The sequence below is a fragment of the Acomys minous genome, assembly GCF_964271855.1.
Source record: "Acomys minous genome assembly, chromosome: 17".
Taxonomy (NCBI): Eukaryota; Metazoa; Chordata; class Mammalia; order Rodentia; family Muridae; genus Acomys; species Acomys minous.
In genome coordinates this window covers 18890018-18915105 of record NC_140500.1, presented here as the reverse complement: position 1 = coordinate 18915105, position 25088 = coordinate 18890018, and the positions used below count along the sequence as shown (strand labels likewise).

The 25088-nt window shown below is 47.6% G+C and overlaps 1 protein-coding gene across 1 annotated transcript in view; it reads right to left on the bottom strand.

The window, feature by feature from the left end:
- PRMT8 (protein arginine methyltransferase 8) overlaps positions 1-25088 on the bottom strand; it is an 86179-nt gene that overhangs the window by 12042 nt on the left and 49049 nt on the right. Inside the window, exons 5-7 of the mRNA XM_084766792.1 lie at positions 12563-12705; positions 11903-11990; positions 4849-4964 (exon numbers count right to left, since the gene is read on the bottom strand). Of these exons, the coding sequence (XP_084622918.1) occupies positions 4849-4964; positions 11903-11990; positions 12563-12705 (347 nt within the window). The remainder of the gene's footprint in view (positions 1-4848; positions 4965-11902; positions 11991-12562; positions 12706-25088) is intronic.

Here is a 25088-nt window from a genome sequence, read left to right as displayed (position 1 = left end):
GATGAGTGGCAGGGTCAGGTGGAGCCTTCTGTGAGGTGATCACTGCAGAGTTTCTAACCTAAAGACAGAGGGTGAGAACTAACCAAGGGTGGACCTTGGTTCAGAGGGGCCACCGTGGATGATATAAAACTTCCTGTCCATCCTGATAAGTGACATCTTGACGTTTGTGACAGCCCAGGGATACTGGTCCTGTGCATACCACACAGTGCCTTCCACGTCCAGGCATCTTCAGAAGCGATGGAGAGATCCCACATCTGCTATCCTGACTTCCACCCACAGGGCAAGCTGAATGTCCAGCCCAGCCGATGTGGACCCTTTAAAACCTTCTCCATAGTGTGAACTGCTCCTAGCTTCATGTTTGTTTCTCTCATCATGATTTCTGGTTCCTTATCAGCCTAACTTTTCTATACCGGGTGTAATGGTGACTGCATCAGGCCCTTCGCCTTCCTGCTGGGAATCACTAAGCTACAGGGTTCTGTCTGCATTCAAGGCTGATGCCCACCCCATCCGCTCAGCAGAGACCCAGCCCCGGGGAGGGGGTTGCTCCATGGTAGGGAACTGCTTCAGAGGTGGTGCCTGACAGACGTTCTTGGTGTTCAGGGTCCCTCCAAGCCGCACCTCATTGTCAGTACCCTGTAGCTCCAGAATGTAAGAGAGTGCCTCAGGTGAACTGAGCAGTGATTAGTGGCACTTGGTGACTTTCCTGCCTTCTCATCCAGGTCCTTTCAAAGCTCCTCCATCTTTCTCTCTCGGTCCTCAGCCACCAGCCTAGCTTGACCTCTTGCTCTTAGGCAGGAGCCTTGTCCCTTCCATCCTCAGCCTCTGCCATGTGTACAGTCCCCTCTGGGGACAGGAACTATATCTCATTGTCTTGTGTGTCCTTGGTATATAATTCAGTACCAACAGGCATGGTGCTCACTCACCATCCTCCAGAGCAGATCTTCGTGCCTGAAGTCTTTCCTTCCTTCCTGGCCTTGCTTTCACAATCAGCCACCCACTCCAACTGTGCCACTCTTGTTCTACAGCCTTCAATGACTCCCTAGAGCTCACGCCCAGATTTTGTAAATTTCCCCATCTACCACTTCTATTTCCTTTTTGTCACTTTTCACAAGAACACATGTGCACACATGCATACACACACACATACATACATACATACATACATACATACATACACATACATACATAAACATGTGCACACACACACATATAGAGACACATGCAGACACACACACACACACACACACACACACACACACACACACACACACATTACTTAGGAGAACTTATATAAGCTTCTACCTCCACACCCTCTGGTTGATTCCAAAGTCATTAATATTTCGGAAACTGCATCAATCAACATGTTACTGGTTTCACACTGGCTTTGCTGTAAGCGACACTCTGAATGAAGGCACCCTGCTGTGTGAAAATTGCATTTCACTATCTATTCTGGCTATAGCTGCCTGTCTCCGGCCCTCTGGGTAAAGTGGCTTTTCTCTGTCCCCAGGGTCTTCCAGCAAAGTAACCCTTTGCCATCTTTCCCATTCTTTGGGGGAAACAATGCTTTCTGTATTACAATAGTTAACTGCAGAATTAACTACTCTCGGAAAAGGGAATTAAAAAAAAAACAAAAGTCATAGACTCATTATGTTTGTTTGGATTTTGTTCATGATACAGTCTTACACAGACCAGGCTGGTCTTCAGCTCACTAAGTAGATGAAGCTGGCCTTGAACCTTGATCTCTTGCTTCTCCCTCCCAAGTGCTGGAATTACAGGTGTCTCCCACCATGCCCAGCAGAGACCCTCTAGTCAGTAACTTTACTTTAGGTTTACAGAACCCAAAGCAGCCAGTGACCGCCGTAAACAGCTGCCCACACCTCATAGACCACTAATATCCTGAAGTACCTCAAGTGTCCCCATGTTTCCCTGTCTCAGCCTGCAAATCCAAGGCAAGATGAACCTGCTGTTGTCTGGGATTTTTTTTCCTTGCCCCAGTGACCTGTTCTGGAGTTACTAACCATTTTTTAGTGGTGAGCAACACACTTACATTCATGGTTTTACACACACACACACACACACACACACACACACACACACACACACACATCTAGCAGGAATCCCATCTCCAGACAGCCTCTCAGACTATCCACCAACCAAATGTCAGCTGCCCTGTCTTGTATTAGCTGACAGTGTTCCAAGGGTCCTAGAGACATTTGCATCTTAATGGGGGCCTCTGAGGGAACATAAGGCTTCCAGGCAAAGGTCAGTGAAGCTGTGCATTGAAGTGACAACAGCTGAGGCAGATGGGTCCCATTTGTGGGAACTGAATCAGATGGGGCTTGACTTTGGAGACATAAAGGCCTGGGGCTCAGGTGCATGCCCACAGCTCAGCTACAGTCATCCTCACTGATGCCCCTGAGTGCAAGTGCTATTATTTGGAAGGGTTCTCTGTCTCTCATTTGTACCCTTGAGACCTCAAGGAAATTCACTGCCTTGGCCTTAGGCGATCCCAGATAGCACCAGGGATCCTCAGGGAATAAACAGAAGAGCTCCTGGCCTCTGCTACCCCACCTCTCAATAGTGTCACAAATAGATGTCTCCAGGCAGAAGTCTGGTCAAAACAGAGTCTTAATTATAATAAAGTGTCACACTCGGGCAGTGTTAATAGCTATGAAAACAGCAATTAAGTGTGTGAAGAAGGGCAAGTGTTTTCCCAGAAGGCTCAGTGAGATGCTGCAGAGAGAGAGGGCAGTGGGGGGAGAGAGCGCTGCAGGGGCAAACATTCTCCCTCCTAGCTCAAGCTCAGAAAATGCTAATAGGAAGAAGAGTCATAGGGCAGCAGTGAAAGTGGGCATCATGGCAAGTAGCGTCCGTAGTACCAAGACATATTCAAAGTACTTCTGAGTTTCAGTGATGGGGAGCAGATTTGACACCCAGCCTCCTTCGTTGTCTAGTCTGGCTGCTTGGCATGTGGGTACACTGAGGTGCAGCCATGGCCAAGGAGCTTGCTGGTACCTAGCTAGGAGGAGGGAAAAGGAGTCACATGGAGGCTGAAGGTGGGGCAGAAACTAACCAATCTGTGAGGCCACCAGCAGGCGACACATTCTGTCATTGACAGAAACCACCTAATGCCCCAAAACACTGGTAGGGTTTATCTCCAAGCTAAAGCTGCTTCAAGCAGGTTCCTAACTGCAGCTTTGATGGGTACGTGTTATTTGAGCAAATCTATAGCACTAGTGACTTCTACATATTCTGAAATTAATCTGTCTGTCTGTCTGCCTGCCTGCCTGCCTGTCTGTTTGTTGTTTGTTTGTGGTAATGGGGATTGAACTCTGAGCCTGGCACATGCTAGGCAGGTGCTCTACCACTAAACTACTGAACTGAATTCTCCCCTTCTTGTTACTGTTTTTAAAATCAAATCAAGTTAGGTTGCAGAAGAGGGCCTTGGACTCTATCTTTCTCCCTTATCTTCCTGGAATACAGAGACTAAAGACCTGAGCCACAAGGCTCAGCTCATCTTCTGAACTTTGAGGGGAGTGTCTTGACCAGAGAGTGAGCTTCTCCCATTTCCCTTGTTCTTGTTCCAAGTTCCAAGAAGAAACGCCTAGCGGGTATAGGGTTTGTAGGAAGAGGAGGCCGTATGTCCCCACCATGGTCCGAGCCAGAACCAACCAGAGAAGGGATGCGCTAGGAACACCGTGAGCCTGGAGATGAGAAGCCAAGACTCAGACCTGAAGCCAAACCTCTTGGGCAGGATGCTGCAGAGGGAGGGTCATCAGGGGACCCTTCCTGCTGCCTCAGGGATGGTCAGGACCAAAGGCTGAAGTGGATCCTGTGTCCAAAATAAAAGGGATTCCTCATGTGGGCAAACAGCAGCCTTTTGAAACTTCCCCTCAACTTTGGAGCCTGGAAATTGGTCCCCTTACTTGTGCTAGAAGGGCTCCAAGCCACCTGTCCCAAACTTCCAGGAAACAAGGGAGGCCCAGGGCCCCAGAGCAGATGAGAGGCAGGTGGGCTGATAAGATCTATAAGGAGCCGTGGGTTTACACCAGAAAATGAACTTTCACCATATGAAATGGATGTCTTTGAGCCTAAAGGACCAGAGGTAGACATCTGTTGGTTGTACCTGTTTCAGTATACTATGGTAGCGCACGGGAGTGCTAAAACATAGGAGAGACTGAAAAGACCCATCTGGCCTTGAGCAGTAGCAGCTCCAGGGAGGAACTGAGGTGGGAAAAGTGATGGAGTGAGTTCAATGCTTATTGCTACTCTTTCTAATTAGGTACGTTTGGGAGTTTAGTAAGAAGAATGGATTAGGGACCAGTGTAGCAAGGAGGCTGACCAGCTAGCCATCTGCACTGAGGAGAACCTTGTAAGAAACAAGGTTCAGAGCACAGACAGGATGGGGCTGCAGGCTATGTCTGTGCAAACCTGACGTGCGTACTTGGAATGGCAGAATCATGAGGTCTCGGCGATCTTACACCAGATGATCAGACTCTCAGCCCTGAATTGTCCTGAAGTCTCCATGTCCCTCCTGCCTCCCAGCAGTTCAGTCTCTGACACTCCTCCCCTGCCTCACTCACACCACCAGGGGTACCACTTTGTCCTCCCTCCCTGCCCCCCTCACCACCACCACCCCTGCCCGCTCCTAGAAGTGCCACCCAGGAGTCAACTCAGCAGTTCTGCTTAGTAAGGTTGCTAACTTTTGACTTGTCACCAGGTTCTGACCAAAGTGGTCTTGGCATCCTCAGAGGGGAGCCATACAAGGAGCTGGCATTACTAGACTTTCCAGAGTGACACACCTGGGTCCTTAGCATACCCAGGCCCAACCCAGATGAGTCTCCAGACCTTTATTAAACAGGCATTGGTCACCACTTGCTTGGGGTCCACGATGTCCACCAGGGGCTCCCTCATGGCAACATCCCGGATGCAGGTCATGTCAAAGCCATAGACGTTCTCCCACCCTGAGGAAACAGAGTGAGACATGAAAGGCAGGCAGCATGGCCTCCAAGCTCAGGCAAGCTCCTGGGCCCTACAGCACAGCCTGCCTAAGGCAAGCGAGCAAGGTGAAGCCCCTGTTCCCTTCAATCAAAATACTGTAAGCATCACTCACCCGCAAAGGGATCTTTGCTGTGAAACAGCTGCTTATTCACACTACTATGTCACTTACACCTCTAGAAAAGATAAATCCCATTCTGTTGGATCAGCCAGAGGTCAGGGAGACTATGAAACTTCTCCAAGTTCACACATCTGGAAGGCAACAAGGCTAAGGCCATTGCCCACAAGATGTGTGACATTTTCTGGCATGTGCTTGCTATCTCCTCCTCTAGGCCATTTACTTTCTTGTGCCTGGGCCTTTGGTCAAGCTTCCTCTTCCCTAAAGGCTCATCTGAATGTTTAATGCAGTTGAGAGAGGCATGGGCTCACAAACGAGCCAGACTCATGTTTGAGTCCTGGCACTGTGGCTTACTCTCGGGGCACTGGACAGACTCCCTCCCTCCCTGAGACAGTGCCTCAGAATCCCAGCCTGCTCAGTAGGAGGATCCAGGAGAGTGCTTACCTCCCCTTCCCAGCCCCCCTCCCCCCCCACCTCACTATCAAGCTGAAGGCTTATCTCATAAGAAATCTCAGGGGCTCTAGGAAAGAAGAAGACTTAGGGTGTTGGAGTAGTTAAGTGAATGTAGTCTGGTGACCCAAGACAGCCTTTCACAGTGGTGCTAATTGCTTTTGCTAATTAGTCATTTTGGCCTAATCTACCCAACAACTCCTTGAAGGTGCACCTCCAGGCTACAGATGAGAAAACTATCCCAGATAAGTGGGCATCTGGCTCATACACAAACCCTGACCCAAAGTCACATGCCAGTCCAGGGACACCAACATGGAGACTAGAACCAAGATGACCCCTAACCTACCAGCTGCGCCCCAGTGTAACAACATCCAGGCAAGCAAAGTTCTCCCTGGCCAGAGCAGGGCCTGGGCAGGGGCCCTGGTCACTAGCAATCTGGATCTCATTAATCTGTTTGTTCTGAGGGGTTTAGAAATGCTTTGAAGCAAGGATGCTTTTGTCTTAAATCTCATTAAATATAAATTTTCTTTTAGTGTTCATCACACAAACGGTGCCTTAGGGAACTCGGGTCCCTGGTGTGTCTTGAAGAGAGTGGGTGGAGAAGAGGGAGGTGTGAATGGCCAGTGAAAGAATTGCTGTTCTTTTCTAAGGTACACAAAGATCTCTGGGGTGGCGGGGAAGCAGTCAGGGAGAACAATCATTTCCCAGAGGGCGAGCACTGGCGAGTCCCTGCTTCCAGGGAAGATGCCAGTCATGGTCCATTCAATCACAGGAGGCTGGTGCCAAACTCTGCTTGAAACCCACATTGTGGGGGCCGGGGAGGTAGCTCATTCGGTAGAGTGCTTGCCTGGCAATGATGAAGCCCTGGGTTCCATTGCCAGCACAGCATAAAACTACATGTGGTGGTACACACCTCTGATCCTAGCACTCAGAGGCAGAGGTGGGAGACTCAAGAGCTCAAGGTCAGCCTTGGTTCTGTAGTGAGTTCTAAGCCAGCCTGACTACATGAGACTCTGTCTTCAAATAGACAGATAGATGATAAGTGATTGATAGATAGATGATAAGTAGATAGATAGGTAATCATAGATGAGATGATAAATAGATAGATAGAGTTAGATGAATAGATAAATAAATAAAATGCATATTGTGGGAAAGAAGCCATCCAGTGGGCAACACAGTAGGTCTCAGAGAAGACCACCTTGGAGAATCTGGAGGCAACTCTCTACCCTCTTCCCAAATGACACATACATACAGAAACAGGGCCTTAGGTTTAAACCCCTCCACGCAAAACCCTGTAGCTGTGCGCCTGTTCTTCCAGTCCATGTGCCCCCTCCCTCTAGAAAAATTTCTACACAAGTGGTCAACAAAATGTTAGAGGTGACATGTGTCGGGGTTGATGGGGTTTGGAATTCTAACCTGAGCTCTTCTGTGTCTGCTGTGCAACTTTACACAAGCGTGACATGTCTCTGAGCCCCAATCTCTTATTTCTTTAAAATGGAGTTGTTGGTGACAATCCCCCAGGCATCTTATGAGCTTGATGTGTCACTATATGCCATGTGCCCGAGACAGAGCCAGGCACAAAGAAAGACCTTGACATGTGACAGTCATCACTGTGTGGTTCAAGCACCAAGCTGAGCAGCCCTGTGCAGGTCAACTGTTTTCCCAAGTCTCCTGTGTAACAGGAAGGGTTTGGCTCCATAGCTTATTGTTCTAGAAACCATCTGCAAGGCTTTTTAAAGTGCAGATTCTGGACTCCAACCAGACCTACTCCAGATGGGAAACTTGAAAAGGTGGGCTTCTCAAACATGGTCACTCACACAGAGAGAAATCTCCCGGCTGCTTGATCTCTCGAGGTCTTTTCAAGGCCCAAAGCCATGAACTTAAGGTCTCATGAACTTTGTGAGCCCCATTCCAGCTACTGTGGACCCTTCCATCCTTGGCTCCCACAACATCTGGCACAGCACAGGCCCACAGTTGGTACTTTTCAAGCTGAGGGTATTCACAAAAAGGATGCGTCTTTCTTTGCAAATGCCTCATCTAGTTACCTTTACTGGGGCTACATAACGTCCTATGCCCCCAGCTGGACTGTCCCACTCCAGCTGTTTGGAGACAGAGCACCCAGTACCTTCAGAAATGCATTTTGTTGGTTCTGTTGACCATTCATTTCCCTCTAGACTTCTCGTAGAGGAAGTGAGGCAGAGATGGGAGAATATGAATCCGGCATGTTAAATTTTCCATCGCAAGGATCTGTTGTCTGTTGGAGTGCTATCATCACTTACCAAAGTAACATCAGAGGGGCCTGAGAATCTTTTGTTGATGGATTAACATTAATTCGGAAACAGACCATGATACCTCATAATAGATGCTATTAAGGCAACATCAAAGCCTATGACCACAGGCCTATTGACTGGAGCCCTTATCCCAAAAGGCCATCAGAGGAAAAAAGCCTCTTTTCTGGATATTAAGATCCCTCATCTCTGGGTTGCTGCTTAACACACAGTACCCAGCATCAGTGAAGAATTACAAGACACTGAAAAGGGTAAAATACGACCTAATATCCTAAGGGAAAGAATAGGCCAGACTCAGCTATAGCTCAGGTGTTGCAATGGCCCCACAGAGACTGTGAACTACCTATAACAAACACACTCAGGAATCCAGTGGGAAAAGTAAAAGATGCACAATGGACGGGGAGAACACGTCATCAGTGAGAGTGAAACGGTCTCTTTAAAGGCCAATGAAATTCTCCAAGCCAAAATCACACTGTCAGAGAAAGAGTCCTATAATCAGCTTGTTAGCTGAGTGGACGGACACATCGAGGAAATCATCAATAAACCCAGACTGGTTCAATAAAAATAACCCAGACCTAAACACAGTAAGACAAAAAGAAAAGATATCCAACATTCACAATATAATGTCAGACACATTCATGATGGACCTCTGTGAAGATGAGGAAGATCAGACAGAGAAAAGTTACCCATTTGTACAGATGAGGGCGCAAGTTTTTCCAGGTTAATGAGAAAATCAACCTACACATCCAAGCATTGAATATAACCTCGATCAGGATGTGTACAAGGAAAGACATGCTCAGACAAATCAAAGTAGAACTTGAGGTGGGGTGGGGGGTATGGGGGGAGAGAAGGTTGGACAGAAAGAGAGAGAGAGAGAGAGAGAGAGAGAGAGAGAGAGAGAGAGAGAGAGAGAGATCCAGAAAACCATACACACAAAAGATAATATCTCAAAAACAGCCCCCCCCCAAAAAAAGAACAACAACAAAACAAAAACAAAAACAAAAAATAAAAAGACAAAAACAAAAACAGAAATACAGACTCCTGGCAAACAAACAGAATACATAGTGGAAAGTATGGCAAGTTACATCCCCCCTCATCTGATGGGAAGGATCTGAGTTTTCCTGTGAGGGCTGCTGGCTCTGGATGCCTCCAGAGGAAAGCAGGGTCCCTCAAGGCTCCATTTGCAGCCTCTCTACACAGAAGCAAAGGTGTTTATGATACCCGCATGCATTTTGGGCTGCCAGGAGCAAAGTAAACAATGGGGGAGGGGAGATTCCTCACATACAAATGTACAGGTCCAAGAGCAGAGCTCTGGATATGGGGAGCAGAGAGTGGAAAAAAAAAAAAACCAAACAGCCGAGGCCCTTCCGAGAGGGTCCGCCCTGTAGAGGTCCAGCCACAGTGCAGCCGCCTCTACACCGATTCTGGCACCCCACCTTCTGACGCTCAGCCAACTGGGTGGCTTTTGGCAAGAAGGATATGGAATCGATGACGCAAGTGTGAGACTCCATAACCCTCTTCACTAGGGGACTGTTTATTTACTGATCGCTCAAATGCGCCACGTACTTTCCTCTGATGGGTTATTATTTGTTTTATCCAACAGTGCAGGCCAGGCACCTACCTGGCTCCTTCTGTCAGGTTCCCCTTTAGGGAGCTGGCCAATAAAGTAAGGGTAGGACCTGTATTTTGTTGTAAGAACTTGGCTGAGAAAGGGAAGGAGGGGAAGAGGAAGCAGGAAGGAAGGAGAAGGAGAGGGGATGGGGGAAAGCTTTCATGCTCCACAGTGGCTTTCTGTAGGGTAGGCAAGCCTCACTCTTCTGCCTGCAGCTCACATTTCTTGTGCTTCTTGGGCCATCTGAAATTTGCCTGTTAACTGTTCCCTTGGTAACCAGCAACGAAACGCTGCTGTTTAGAAACACATTTCTCTAAACGGGCCTGTTTTCTTTACCAAAAAAAAAAAATGTGTCTTAAAAATAAAAACATTTAAGTAGAAAACTTAGCTGTATCCCAAATAAAATATAAACGTATGAGTCTTGTTCTTTAGGGGTCAAGAGTTTTGTTGTTGTTCGTATTTGCCTTTGTTCGTTGTTGTGATGCTGGTGGTTGAAGCTGGGTGAGCCGCTCTACCACAGAACTGTATCAGCCGTTTAAAGGGATACTCCAAAGTAAACAGCTTAGAAGGAAGCAAAAACAAACAAACAAACAAACAAAACGGGGCCTGACTTTTCATTTTGTTTATTAGTGGTTGGTTTTTTGTTTGTTTGTTTTTTATTTGATTGTCCATTTGTTTATTCTTCTCCTTTCCAGAGCTGCAAACACAGCTCTAGGAACTGAAAGAAGAAATGACATGTTCTCCAGTCCTGGGCTGGCCCTAAGCAGAAGCCACTGTCCCTTTCTCTGATAGGTTGGGAATGGCTCGTTCACCATGTGCGTGTTCCTAAGGGCTCCCAACAGGTTCCAGGGAGGGATGCAGAGAGGAGGCGGGTTTGTTCTGGAAACTAGAAGGCAGCTCCATAAAGAGCTGTTCTAGGAACTCAATAAATATTTAAGTTGATGGGAGTGAAGAACGTGACTGCCTGTTCTCTCCACATGGCGCCCGGTACAGTTACGCCTCACAAAGCCCCAAATATGTCCTTCCGGGGTGATCTGCACTCTTTTTACACATACATTTGAACACTCTTCACATCTTAGTGGCTTCTTCAGTCTTTTGATGGGGAGATGCAGGGCCCAGGTTCCAAGCCTCCAGAGGCCCCGAGGCTTGGCAGAACCCGGAGCAGAGCGAGATGCTGGTCTGTTCCTTCAGAGGCTAGACCCGGCCTCTTCCTACACACACCGCCAACTGTGGGGTTCTTTGGCACTTATCATCTGACTTAGTCCCTGTGAATCACTAAGATTGATGGCATCACCTCTCACTGGGGCTCAAAGTCAGGTAACTCACTCAAGGTTACTCAGTAAATGGTAAAGCCCACGTTTTAAATCCTGGGGTTGGCGGGTGTCAAAGCATCTACCCTAAGTCACCCCACATCTCTTGACCTGCATCCTCCTTTCTCCAGGTCAAATAGTAGAAAGGAGGGTAACCTACAAGGTTTCCAAGGCATGGATTTTCAAACCATCCCTTCATTTCTACCTTCTGAACTTTGGTTCTAAACTTCACGCTTTGACCTTCAGAAGGGTGTGTGAGCAGGCTACGAACCCTCCACAGCCATCTTGCCAAGCAGATGTAAGCAACCTGTGGGCAGGAACCTGGACATACTGACTGCTTCTTCCTCTGGCTTCTGGTGTGCTGGGCTGTTTAAAGGGATCTTTGCTCCTTTTGTCACATGCAGTTCCAGGTGACATGGCCAGGTCTCACCTAACGGAAATACACTGAGTACCATTCCACCAAATACCAGGCCATGTCACTAAGAAATTTAACTTTAAATGAAATAGAATAAAGTAGCCTTTTAGAACCAGATAAAATATTGGCAAAGGTTTTTTAAAATTTGTGTTTATTTTGTACTGCCATGCAGAGCTATTTTGCCCAAAAAGAAATCACTATTCTAACTTGTAAGACATTATGGATACATATTTACATATAAGCTCTTTTCCCCCTTCCCCCATATATATACACATAACTACCTGACTGATTGGGAGTCTCCTTCCTGCCTCATCCTATGTATCCTTAAAGGAACCTAACAAAATAATCCATATTTAACCTAATGTGAGGAGGACTCAAGGTGATTTTGACCAACTTGGCTGGCACAGAGGCAGGGTTCCCAATCATCGGCTTGATGGGAGACCTGCTGAGTCTGGCCTGACGCTCCCAGCCACCCGCCCCCTTTTCTCTGCACAAACACAACCTGCACTGCTCCTGGCTCCACACTCTTTCTCACCCCCAATAAGTTATCTCTTGCCAGCTACGTTGAAAAAGGGAGGAAAAACTCCAGAGGAAAAAAACTCCAGAAAGGCTCACAAAAAAAAACTCTCCCAGGATACCGACCTTCCACCCTCAAGTTCCTCTCACCCTGGTACACAATGAAAGGCTCAAAGGAGCCGGAATATGACTCACAGTGGATTTTGAAGTCCTTGTATTGTCTGTCTTCAATTGCTACCACGTACAAAGCTGCCCGGTCTGGAAACATAAGCCCTCCAGGTTTCTGTTGATGAATTGTGGGGAAATGGGTCTCGTAATCTATTCACCTGACAAAGACATCACATTTTGAACTGCACATAGAGTCACCAGACAGGTACCCCCTTGCCAGCACCTTCTCACTCAGTGGACGGACAGCTTAGCCAGACGTGGCAGTGACACTCCCTGTTTATCTGGAGCAGGGAGAAATCTGGTGGGGAGGGGCCCTGGTGGAGCTGCGAGGACACAGTGAAGTGCAGAAGGCAAACAAAGAGGGACAGAGAAGCAGCCCCGTGTGGCTCAGAGAAGCCATGGCAAACCCTGGTTCTCCTGGGCAGTCTTAACAAGAGCAAATGAGTTTCTGCTCTAGCCAGGGAGGACAAAGTTAGACCTACTATGATTATGCATTCTGACAGCTGGCCGTGTGGGATCGCTCAGTCCCCCAAGGCAGTTGGGCTTTGGAGAGAGGGCCATGAGACAGGTGGTCATCTAGCCCAGTCCTCTCTGCAATTCTCATATTCCTCCCAGGCGGGAAGCCACATGGGAAATGTGGCAAGACAGCCATCAGAGCGAGGCGGGGACAGTGTGCGCACCACTTACCAACCACTTGTCCCTGGCAAAGATCACGGTGTTGAGCATGGATTCGTAGAACAGGCAGTAGCCCATCCATTCGCTGATGATGATGTCCACTTTCTCCACAGGCAGCTCCACCTCCTCCACTTTACCTTTAAATATGGTAATGACTAGAAAACAAGAACCAAAAGCCATGCTGTGCTCTAGGACCCATCCCACTTTTAGGGTGTGGCTTACCTTATTCTTCATCAGAGGAATTTACTTAGTCATTGAAAAATGCTAAGATCTCTGAAGGCTATTCGAATGTGCCCCTCATCAGAGGTACTGGACAATTACTGTGCACTCCATCCTAAGCCTCCAGAATATGTCACGTCATGTAATCTGCCTTAAGAATTAAACACATTATTATCATCATCCTCTCTTACAGCTAAGGGAATTGAGGTCTCAAGGTGAGGGGGTGGCAGTTGAAACAGAGCCCAGGTCTGACTGTGACACTCCCACTGTGCAACCCCCATGCTACATGTGCGATTACCATGACAACTCAGGCCCAAACTGATCAAAGAACACCGCACGGGTTGCTCTTGTGCCTGTGTACAGCCAAGAGCCTGCACCCAGTGGGTGCCCAGCTAGTGTCTGTGAAGAAAGCGAATTGGTGTTTTGACAAGGCCACGGACTTAGCAGACAGAGAGCCCCAGGGTTAAATGCTAGGTCTTCTAATTAGCTGTCTGGTTTTACACACATCACTTGGCCATGCGATTCTCATCCAATTCCTTAAAGAACCCCAGAGAATATGAGGTCTCTGCCGGGGCTGGTTGTGCTGAGGAAATGAAACACCCCCTCGGAAGTGCCAGGCCTGAGGCTGAGGCTCGACAGAAGGCAGACATAGCAGACATATTCCTTATTTAACAACAGATGGAGCAGAGAAAGGGTTAAGGCCCATGTGAGAAGTGACTTTTGAGCCCACTGCAGCAGGAGAGTGAGCTTAGCTGGGCTTTGCATCATGGTTATGCATCCTTTGATGCACAGATGGGGAGAAAAGGTAGCCATAGCCTGTGCTGTGACACAGGAAGGGTGTGGTATCGGTTTCCTGGTCCTTTCTGAATATCTGTGCTGAAAGACCACACGCTTTGCTGCTCTGAAACCCTCCTTCTGTGACAGCCTCCAGGAAAATCACACAACACCTGAGCTTTGCTACCACAACCAAACAGAAGCCCAGACCTCAGAGACACACACCAAATAAACCACGTCTGTTTCAAATCCAAGGCAGTCAGTTTGGACTGAGGCCCCCTCCATGGCAAAGGGCACACAGTCCAGGGCCTTCGTGTAGTGTCAGAATTGAGGGCACCACCCACTTTAACAGTTAGTCAAGACTTGATCAGACTTTATTGTGTCCAACACTGCTCACAGCCATCCACCCACACCGCCCACCAAGGATGCCTGTGTGCCCTACCTGGTCACCACTCACGACCCCTGTCCCCAAGAAGGAAGAGCAGACAAAGCAAGACCAGACTGCACCAAAGTTTTGGAACAAGTGGGAGAGGCAAGTGTTAAGCCTGTGGTTCTTTGGGGCTCTTGAGACCATGAAGGAAGAATTCAGCCAAGAGAAGGGCTCGTAGCACACCTTGGGACTTCACAAGGGGACAAGGTCAAGGGCTTTGGAAAGTGCCCACACAGTCTCTAATTTGTTTCTCATTCTGAATAAGAGCTGGCAAGCACATTCATGCCCTCCTGCTTAACTGTCAGCTTGTAAAGCCTGGCCTGTTTTGTTTTTGTCACCAGTTTCACACAGTTTAATAGCCTTCCTTTTTGTTTTGTTCTGTTTCCTTTGCGTGCCTCCTAACTGCCCTGCCCTCTTGTTTATATGCAGCTGGAAAGCTTTGCATCACTTTGTTGCCTTGTAAGGTAGCATGGCCTTCATATGGCCAAGGATAAGACTCCTTTCTGCCTCTGGGATCCTATAGCTCAACTCTGGTGCTTATTGCAAAGCTCTATCTCTGATGGCCTCAGAGATACTTAACTAATGAACTACTTAAGGAAGAAAGGGGTTGTTTTGGGCTCACTGCTTGAAGACATCATCCATTGACAGGAGATTCGTGGCAGCAGACACATGGGGCAGCTGCATCTGCAGTCAGGAATCAGAGATGAATACCAGCTCTTGGTTCACTTTCACTTCTTAGTTCTGGATTCTAGACCAAGGGATGAGACTGCCCACAGTTAGGCTGGATTTCCCACACATCGATTAATCTAATATAGAAATTTCCACATAGACATGGCCGGAGATTGTCCCCAAGTCAAGTTGATAGTAGAGCTTTCACTATATATGTCTGCATATAATAAATATATTATCTATCTCTGTGTCTGCCTGAGCTGTCTACCTATCTGTATACTTAGCAATTATAACCCGTACTGATCAGAAAATAGTAACTAATGACTAAAAGGCTAGCACAGGGAACAGGGAAGGCACCCAAAGAATAGTACATATACATTACATGTGTCTCTCAAGACTAGACTGACAGTACACATCATCTGTTTCCCACAGCTCCATCATCAGCTTGCCTGGACTGAGAATCAATGTAGAACTATATCACCAGGTGTGTCTATGAGGATGCTTCTAGAGATATTTAACTGAAGAGGGAAGACCCACCTGAATGCACACACTAGCATCCATCTCCCTCTGCCTCCTGATTGCAGATGCAACATGATCTGCAGCTTTATTCCACCACCACATCTTCCCAGACAGGATGGAGGTTGCCCTCAAACTGAGAGCCACAGACTCTTTCCTCCTTAAGTTGCTTGCGTCAGGGATTTTGTTGGTGCCAGTAACAAAATAGTAACTAAATCCATATTGAGTTCATCAGAGACACTCTCTTGATGTCCATAGCCAACACCTGTCCACCTCAACATCCATACTCAGTTTCACAAACTGCAAGCTGTGGCCTCCCGAGATAGGGCACATGTTGGCTGATTGGAGCCTATTGGCTCTCATAGAGGTTGCCTCAAAGACTGTGCAGGCATACACATGGTTCCCTTAGCCAGAGAGGCTTTTTGAGGGGTAGAAGCTGGCACACACCTTCCCCTTCCCAAGGCTCAGAACAGCTGGGCTGCAGAACCCCTTGCCCAATCTGGACCCCACATGACCAGGGCATCATTACTTCAAGGTGGCTTTGAGGACGCTGTCTGGAGCTGTGCTTCCAGACCATAAGAATGATGGAAAGTTTGTTCGACTAGCTGTGACAAGACCCTGGCTCATAAATTTTACAGTGATTAACCATAGCTAAGTGTACCGTGGGGAACCATTAGCTTGAACGTGGGAGCTTTTACCTCATGGCTTAAGTTGGGAAATCAGAAAACCAGAATTTAGCTGTTGTTGCTTTTAATGAAATCTTTTTCTTTCTTTCTTTCTTTCTTTCTTTCTTTCTTTCTTTCTTTCTTTCTCCTTCTTTCTTTCTTTCTTCTTTATTTGAGTGGTTATTACAAAGTAAATTATGCCAATCTAATCTTGTTTGAGATTTCAATGTATCCATCAAAATCAGATGGTCCCATAAGGCCTGGAGTTCATGGTCTGCCATTTAATTTTATTTTAATTATCTATTTGTGCTTATTCTTATTTACTTATAGTCTTGTTTTTGAGATAGGAACTCCTACTGTAGCCTAGGCTGGCCTGAAACTCACTATGTATCCTGGACTAGCCTCAAACTTACAGGAAACCTCCTGCCTCAGCCTCTCAAGTGCTGGAGTATAGACATGTGTGACCCTGCCCATCCAAGAGCTAATTCTGTTCCACAGAAAAGTGGGCAATAAGGTCACATTCCACAGGACAGGAAACCCATCGAGAGTCACAAAGCCCCCATATCTGTCACTGTAACCACAACAAAGTTCCTGTTTGTTCTCCTCATACACTTTGTTTTGTCTCCTTTTTTGGTGACACCTACCTACAGTCACTACTATGCTCTTTAGGCATGAGTTCATGACCCCCTTTTCCTACTTGCCTATTTTAGCTCCTGTTTCTAATAACTAGCAGGGCACTTGACTCTCCGCAAGCATTCTAAACTTCTTCTTAAATGGATGGATAGACCAATAAACAAGTAAAAACAAACAAAACCCAAAGATCTACTTACAGGATTTGAAAACCGGCTTGAAGAGTAATTTCACGTGTGTTCGCTTAGCCACCCTCCCAGAGACAATGTGGCTGCTGTCGTCTGCCTACTAAGAGACCTGGAGTCCTGAAGAGTCACATTATAGAGCCAAAACCTGACCCACTGAGTCACCTGAGAGACTCACACAGCCCCAGTGAGGCTCCTGTCCCTATCCTGCGAATGCGTACAATGGGTTCTGACCTTCCACCACCTGGGATCACTGTGCACTCGGAACAAGTACTTGAGAGGCGGAAAGGAGAGAAGCTGAAGAAGGGAGGGGCTGTCCTGTCCTTCTCAAAGCTGCTCATGTAAACAAAGGAAGGAAGACAGAACCATGGCAGGCAGCTAGGCTTGGCCACAACTACCAATCTTCCTTGACATCAACCCATCCATACCTCACCTCTGTGTTCTGTGTTCTCTAGGGTCTAGGTACACAATAATAAATCTCTCACAGAATCAGAGCCTGCACACTGCAGGGCACCGGTGATGGAAAAAGAAACCACAAGTCTTTATCTGCATGTCTAGTGGCACTGTACCCAAAAGATTCCATTAGAAGTGGGGCACTGAATGTCATGCAGCCTCTGTGTACTTCATATGGCAAAATGGTACCCTGTCCTGGTCCAAATGCCTATTTATCTGAGAACAGGGAGCTTGATATTCCACTCCTCCCCCAGGGCATGCTTCCAATCTTGGTCAGCTCTGGATCTCTGTAGGACTTGGGGGACCAGTACATTAAACTGGGGCTCTGAAAACCTGTTGACTTTAGCCAGAGGTGTTTTGTAACTGGAGTCAGCACCCACCATCTATCCTACCTGAAGTGTTGGCCGTATTAATGCTCTCTCCATCCAAACCACCTGAGACCTCCTACCCACCCCAAGCCATCCCTGAACACCCAGAAGCCCTGGAATGCTCTAGTCGGTTTAACACTGAACACACTGGCTAAGGGCAGGTGACTGTGCAAGCCTGGCCCTCATGGTTACTAAGAAGGAAATAGTACCAGACAGAATATCAAACCACTCCCCACTCCTTGCACCAGGTCTCATTCCTAACCTATAACCAGACCAGAAGCCAACAAGGGACAGAGAAAGAATGTCCCTCACCTCAGGGAATTTACACAGATGACCCTCCACCACCGTAGGCTTTGCATCCACAGATTGGACCACCCGGCAGTCAAGAAGATCTGAAAGGCAAGTGGTGTCTGTGCTGAGCACAGATGTTTGCTGTCTTTGTTCCCCAGGCAGCATCATATAACAAGTATTTACATAGTGTTTCCATGGTGTTAGATGCTCTAAAGGGTGTGGAAACGATTTAAAGGATGGAGAGGATAGGGACCAGTAACACTCAGAATCTACATACAAAGACTGTATCACTTTATTAAAGGGAAGTAAGCATGCTTAGTTCATGTGATCCTGGAGGGATGGTCCCCAGAACCAATCCTTCATGGACATTGGGGGGCAACTATACATTACTCCCCCTATGTAAAATGCTTGTCCCTCAGCATCGCTGGCCTCTTCTCTCTCTCCAGTCTCTGTCTCAAGTCCTTCTCTTCAAAACAGTGTTCCTTTACAACCAGTGCGCATCAATGCTTCACAGCCAGATCCAGGAAATGAAACAGGAACAGAGGAGAGCCCAGACTGTCGTGTGGGGATGGGGGTGGAGGTGAGGGTGAGGGAGTGTTGATGGGGGATGATGGCCGCCCATGCTAAATGTACAGCACTCAGTTTCCCCACCTGTCCTTTCTAAGCATATTCACGACTTCTAATTACACAGTAGTCTTTGTTCAACGCCTTTGTAACCATGCATCTTTGTGAGGCTAGAAGCTTCGTGACAGCGGATGATTTTTGTTTTCCTAGTCACGTGGTTAACTCCTTTATTACCTAGCACGGGGCCTGACATATGGGGCAATAATGCCTGAAAGGCTGAATCAATAAGATTACTAATGGATCGTTTCTCTGCAGTTAGGAAAAGGGGGAGCACCTGCCTGGAGCTACTGGTACAGGTTCATTCAAAACAGTTTTATGTGATTAATCTCATTTCTTCTCTTGACAGCATTATTTGTCAAGTTAATAAATGAAATGATAATAATAACAGTGGCTAACAGGTATTGGCTGCTGCCTGTCTACCCCGCGCTGTTCTGTTCCATACAGTGGTGTGCTAGAGACACTTGATGTCATCTCCAAGAAACAAAAACATGGTCCTCAGACTTAGACTTTGGGTGGTGGAAACATAGAGGGACCGATTTCAAGCCACTGAAGTGACTGCCTCCTTTCCTTAGATCTGCTGACTATGTCACATGGCTTTGCAGGGTCTAGTATAGAGCTGCTATGGCCTGCATCAGCATTATATCAGTAACCACCGGGTCCCCACAGTGACACCATGAGGTCTGAGTTACCGTGGTTCCCGTTTCGCAGAAGAAGAAACTGAGGCACACACAGTAACTCATCTTAGATGAATGTGAGGCAGGGCCAGCTCATGCAGTGTCCCAAGATGGAAAAAGGCAAGCATCAGCTCAGTGGCATCCAAATGGAGTCAATGACAAGTTATCATGCAGGCTCACAACCAGCCTCATACCTGCTGTTCCAGAGCCGATCGTTATAGAGATGACTGCAGGCATCCTGCAAAGGCCCCCACGTTCACCATGGGATACTACCTAGCGTGCAGCTAGCACACTGCTGGAAGCCAGGACCCCAGGCAGAGGATGAATAAGAATCTTGGTAGTTTACAGTGAAGACTAAATTGAAGAACGTAGATGTTTAAATGAATAAAAAATATGTCTCTCAGTTAGGCTTTCACCTAACTGAGCATCCACTAGGTGGGTATAAGTTAGGAGACAACACCTGCCAACAGCCTGTGAGGAACACACACACACACACACACACACACACACACACACACGCACGCACGCACGCACGCACGCACGCACGCACGTATGCATGCACACACTCACTCACACATGTATGTACACACACATACATAGCCATGGATTGCCCGCTAGTAGCCATTTGACATGGAATCTGCCGAGGCACCAGTGGGAACTACAGTGCTCAATGTGTTAGCCCAGAAGAAAGAGGCTCAGCCAAGGCCCAGTGAGGCACAGTCAGGGAGAGACGAGGATAAATAGCCTGGGTGTTGGGAGCAGGGATAACTCTTCGGCTTGTGTGGTCCAAGAGAAAAGAAACAGAACTTCAAGAGAACAACAGGGAGTTGGATCCACCTAGGTGGAGAGATGCTTTCCAATGATCACGGCAGACCAGGTGCCTGGCAGCAAGGTCTGGTCAATAGAAGCATCCCGAGAGTGCACACATGCTGGACACAGAACTGACTTACAATTCCAGCGGCATCGGCCCTGCACCATATCAGTGTGGAAAACACATAGCTGAGTACCTAATGTGCACAAGCTCACGTACTTGACATTGACCTGCCTCGTTGCTCATCTCTTACAATCCTTCAAGCTATGCCTCAATATACCTCTTCTGCAGAGCATTTATCTCTTCTGTGTGATATGATGCAACAGGGTCCTCGAGAGTTAGATTGCAGAGGCACTGTGTCCACTGCCACTGTGTGGTGCCAGCTACGCTAAGATCTCTTCCATCTGTGACATGTTACCCTTAACGCACATGCACAAGGGGAAGAGAACAGAGAGGTATCGAGGTACTTTTGGTTTTCTGGAAAATATACAGATTATATCTCTGTTGTTGTTGCTGTTGTTGTTTTTGTTGTTGTTGTTTTGGTTTACAGAATTATCCCTCTTCACAAATGAGGGGACTCAGCCCACCCCATCCCCTGCCAGTTTCTGTTGTGAAGGAAATTATAATTGCTAGTATTTAAGTCAGAGAAAGGTGACTGAGCCGTGCACGAGCCACGTGTGGATCGAGCCACGTGAGGGTGGTCCATCTGTGCAGGTGGCTTCCTGTGGGTGTGTGTCTCTGAGTGACTAAACCCACCCCAGGAGGCCCACGGAAGTGGAGAGGGAGCAGGTATTTTGTGTGCATGTTGTTATTTATGGCCCACCGCCCACACTGCTGACACTCACACAGCACTCACACTCACACTGACACGTGGCAGCAGCACGTCTAAGGCATCTCCATGGAAGCATCCGTGCAGTCAAGCTGTCCTCTGTTGAGGACGCATGCCAAGGCTGAGGAAGCTGATGCAAGGGACGTGGCCTGCTACGATGTCGCCAGCCCGGCCTACGTGTTCTAGAGAAGAAGAAATGAAAGCCGCTGGGCCTGGGGACCCCTTGTTGTTTCAGTGTATGTGGCGGGGGGGCAGACCTGAGACGTAGGAGTAGCTGGGGTATTTTTGGTGACAGTGGTCTAGCTTTCGATGCTGCAGGGCTTAGAATGGGATGGAGAAGCCTGAGTTGGGAGACAGTGGCCCAGCCTGACCATCCTGGCCATCCGATACTGAGCTGGAGAGGACCCCACTCCTTGGAGGACTGTTCTGGATGGGATGATGGGACCCCAGAGTGGAAGAGGGCCCTTCAAGGTCAAGGAGGAGGGATACCACTTGGAATGCTGTTCAGTCCAAGGTGACAGAGTGACAAAACACATGCATGATTCAGGAGGTGGGGAGCTTTGAGGGATTGGTTACATGCAGGAGGGCTGATCCAGTAAGCCAATGTTTCAATAACAGGAGAATGGCTTTTCAGTGTCAGAGGGAGGAGGCCTGGATATAGAAAGGAAGAAAAGGACAATAGGCTCATGGGGCTGGGTTAGACATGGAAGAGTCACATGACTCAGTCTCAACAGCCTATGAAGGTAGACACAGGAATGAGTGTTGTGTATGTGTGTACACACACACATTCATAACACATGCATGCACATTTATCAATACACACATACACACATATACACATACACACACAACACATTCTTATATCAGACAATGCATATATACACATTTATACACATATATGTACACATGCACATACATATATCATATACACACTCAGTCCCAAGTCTCTGCAACAACACACCCTGACACCCTAAAGCTAAGGAGCACCCAGGTCCTTCTTGGTCTCTCATTACTATTGTCTATTCAAGGACACTGGGGAAACAGCTGATTGAAAACAGAGGCAGATGAACTGCAAGCTGAGCCTGAAATGGCCAAAACTGGGAAATCAGAAATCGAGGGCACAAATGGGTAGGGAGTACACAGGAGCCAGATTTAAGATGCTCTCAGAGGCCCAATCAGAGATGGTTGGAGCATCAAAGATAGGAGTGATAGCCAGGTAGAACCCACCAAGTACAGTGTGGGTGCACAGTAAAAGTGTTAGCAACTAACCAGTAAAAAGGTGAATAATTATGAAGAAAAATGATAACAAGATAATAGATGGACAGACAGAGAGATGATAGAAATGATGGTAGATGATAGTTATAGACAGCATAGATAATATGTATAAAAATAATTGAAGATAGATATAGATGGCAGCTGAAAGATACATGGAAGAGATAGATGATACCAAGATGAGAGACACATGATAGAGATGATAAATAGATAGATAGATAGATAGATGCATACATACATACATACATACATACATACATACATACATAGATATAGATAGATAGATAGATACAACAAATAGGAAATGGAAGAGTGACAGGATTTCAAAGTACCTCTCCCAGAACTAACTCCAAACATGTTGTGACAATACAATATCAAAAACAGAAATTAACTCAACCATCAGCAACAGAAACGGGAAAAGTACAGGGAGAAAGGCAGACCCCAGAGGTTAGGAGTTACCATACAAGGGATGGTTTAAGCACCGTGGAAGGTTCCTAGGGCCAAGGCGTGCCCAGTATCTGAGCCTCCTTCTGTCTACACTCACCCTGTTCCCCACTTCAGGACTGTGGGTGCTCACAGAGCTCCACATCCACATACAGACACACACTGGGGTGCAGGAACAAGAGCTCAGGCCAGTGTTCTGCCCCCACGGGCCCCCACCTCTGTTCACATCTGTTGACTGGCAAGAATCATTTGCCTATTTCAGAAGGGTGAAGAAAGGATTGTGGGGGGCGGGGGACTGGCAGGCTGTGTGACCCTTATACAGGAAGAGTAGACTGGCTCCAATTTCCCTTACTCAGCAGTTGAGAAGACACTTGTCTTCCCTCTGTCAAGGTCAAGCACTTTTTAGCTAAGAGATGCTAGACCCCAAGCCAAAGGTTGGAAGTCAGAGGTCAGAAGTCCCAATGGCTAAGCAACATTTACCCTACTAAGTTTGAGGGCATTGCTCACGGCCATGACAGCTAAAGCCCATACAGTGCCTCAGCCTTCGCCCTGTTGCCAACATTCTCCCCTCCCTTCACTCCCCTCCCTTCTTTACCCAGTGAGATTCTGCCGCAACTTGAAAATGGCTGATGTTTCCCCAAGCACCCATGTGTTAAAGGCTTGGTCCTCAGGGTGGTATTAATGTAAAGTGGTGGGTCCTTTAAGGGGTGGAGCCAAGTGAGACATCCTTAGGTCATTGGAAGCATCAGATACTTCTCTTGGAGCCTTAAGTTCTTGCAAAATGGATGTCATAAAAGGAGGACGCCTGGCTCCATGCATCCTTCACCTCTGCTTCCTCGTTCTTATTTTTAACCTCTAAAACCGAACTACCGACTTCCTCATAGATGATTGGTCTCCGTATTTCATTACCAAAACAAAAGCTGACAAAAACACATTGCACCGTCAATTTGTTGTCACTGTTTTCCGGATCCTCTCTCACTCTGCCTTGTCTTCTCATCAAAGCCAGGCAGCCTTCAGCGCCACACATACAAGCCAGTGAGCGTGGAGAGAGAAAAGCCAGGAAACAATGAGAGCTGGACCCTCTGCACAGCGGGGTCCACAGCTCTCTAAGAGAAAAGCACATTTCCCAGCAGTCCTCACTACCCAAGCGAGCCCCACAAAGAGCACCTCAGACTTTCTTTTCCCCCCTCTCTCCCTCCCTCCCTATCTTCTCTGCCTAAGACTGCATTCACATCACGGAGCAAATGGAAACAACAAACAAGAAGCCTTAGGCCACCAACCACCTCTGTCTAGGTGCCCCCATGACTATGTCTAACCTGTCTCTACTCCATGATAAAGACCACTCCCTCCCTCCCTGTGGTCTGTAGCTTGTCCTTCAAGGTTGGCGCCTCACGTACCTCTTCTTGCATTTCTGTTGAATCACACACACATTTTCCCTGTTCCTTTCCCTTCCTTGACCCCTATACCCTCCATAGCTATTCCATTTTTTCCATTCCCTATTACTGAAACAAAATGATTGTTTTTGTGTGACCTCCACATCACAGCCTCCCATAATCCTCCTACTACAACTGGACTCTGGCCCTTGCTGCACTACAGGAAGCACTCATCAGCAACGCCAAGGTACTGTGTGGCCAAATCCCACTGCTGCTTCTCTGCCATCATCCTGCCTCACCGTTCCCTGGGCTGCTCTTGAATATTCACCAACCTCCCAGGTAGCATCTTCTCTGCTTCTTTGTTGGCCCTTCCTCCCTTGCAGAATGTCCAAATGACGAGTGGCCCTTCAGCCCTGTCTTTGTCTTCTTTCTTTACTCCTAAAGCGTCTGAGTGACGTCACCATGTTGATGACCTCAGCTGGAAGTCTCCAGTGATTCCCCCCCCTGGAGCCCTAGACATATAGATCCAAGTCTTCCTCTACATATCCACTTGGGTACCCAAAGTGGGGCATCTCAAGCCCTTCACAAACAAGGTGAGATCCCAGTTTCTTCTTTACTCCTGACACTTCTGCGAGCCCTCTGCCTGCAGACAGCCACCTCCAGTCTGTTGTTCCCCAGATGTTCTTTCCAGCTCAGCAGCAGCAGGTCTTCTGGCCTCTGCTTCTGAGGTTACAGCACAGCTCATTTCTCTCCACCTCTGCAGGTACCTTTTATGCCACACATCTCTCTCTGGAGCTTCTGCGATGTGTGTTTGTGTGGCTTGTGTCTGCAACCCATCCTAACGTGTCCACCACTGGCAAGACTCCTCTCCTGCTTAAAGGCCCTCCAAATGATCTCCTGGCCTGAAGGAAGAAGCACAGCTGTGTCTGAGAGTAGCCTGTGATCACTCTGGCCTCACTCTCTCATCCTTTTCCTCTCTGTGCTGTGACCATGGGCCTCTTTGTGACCTGAACACGCCCAGTTCAATCTGGTCCAAAGTTCTCTTCCTCTGAACTTGGGTGGAGCATGGCCTCAAAAGTTCATGTGCAGGATCTTTAATTCCTGAGTGTGACAGAATTAGGAGATGGAGTCCAATAGGATGTCAGGCAATGGGAACAGACTACCAGCAAATGGATTAGTATTACTCCCAGGAGAAGGACCAATCATTCTGAAAACAGGTTTTTGGCCTCTTTGCCCTCCCATATTTCCACTGTGAGTTGAAGCAATACAAGTACGTTACCAGATACAGCCAGCCAGTCTGGGACTTCCAAA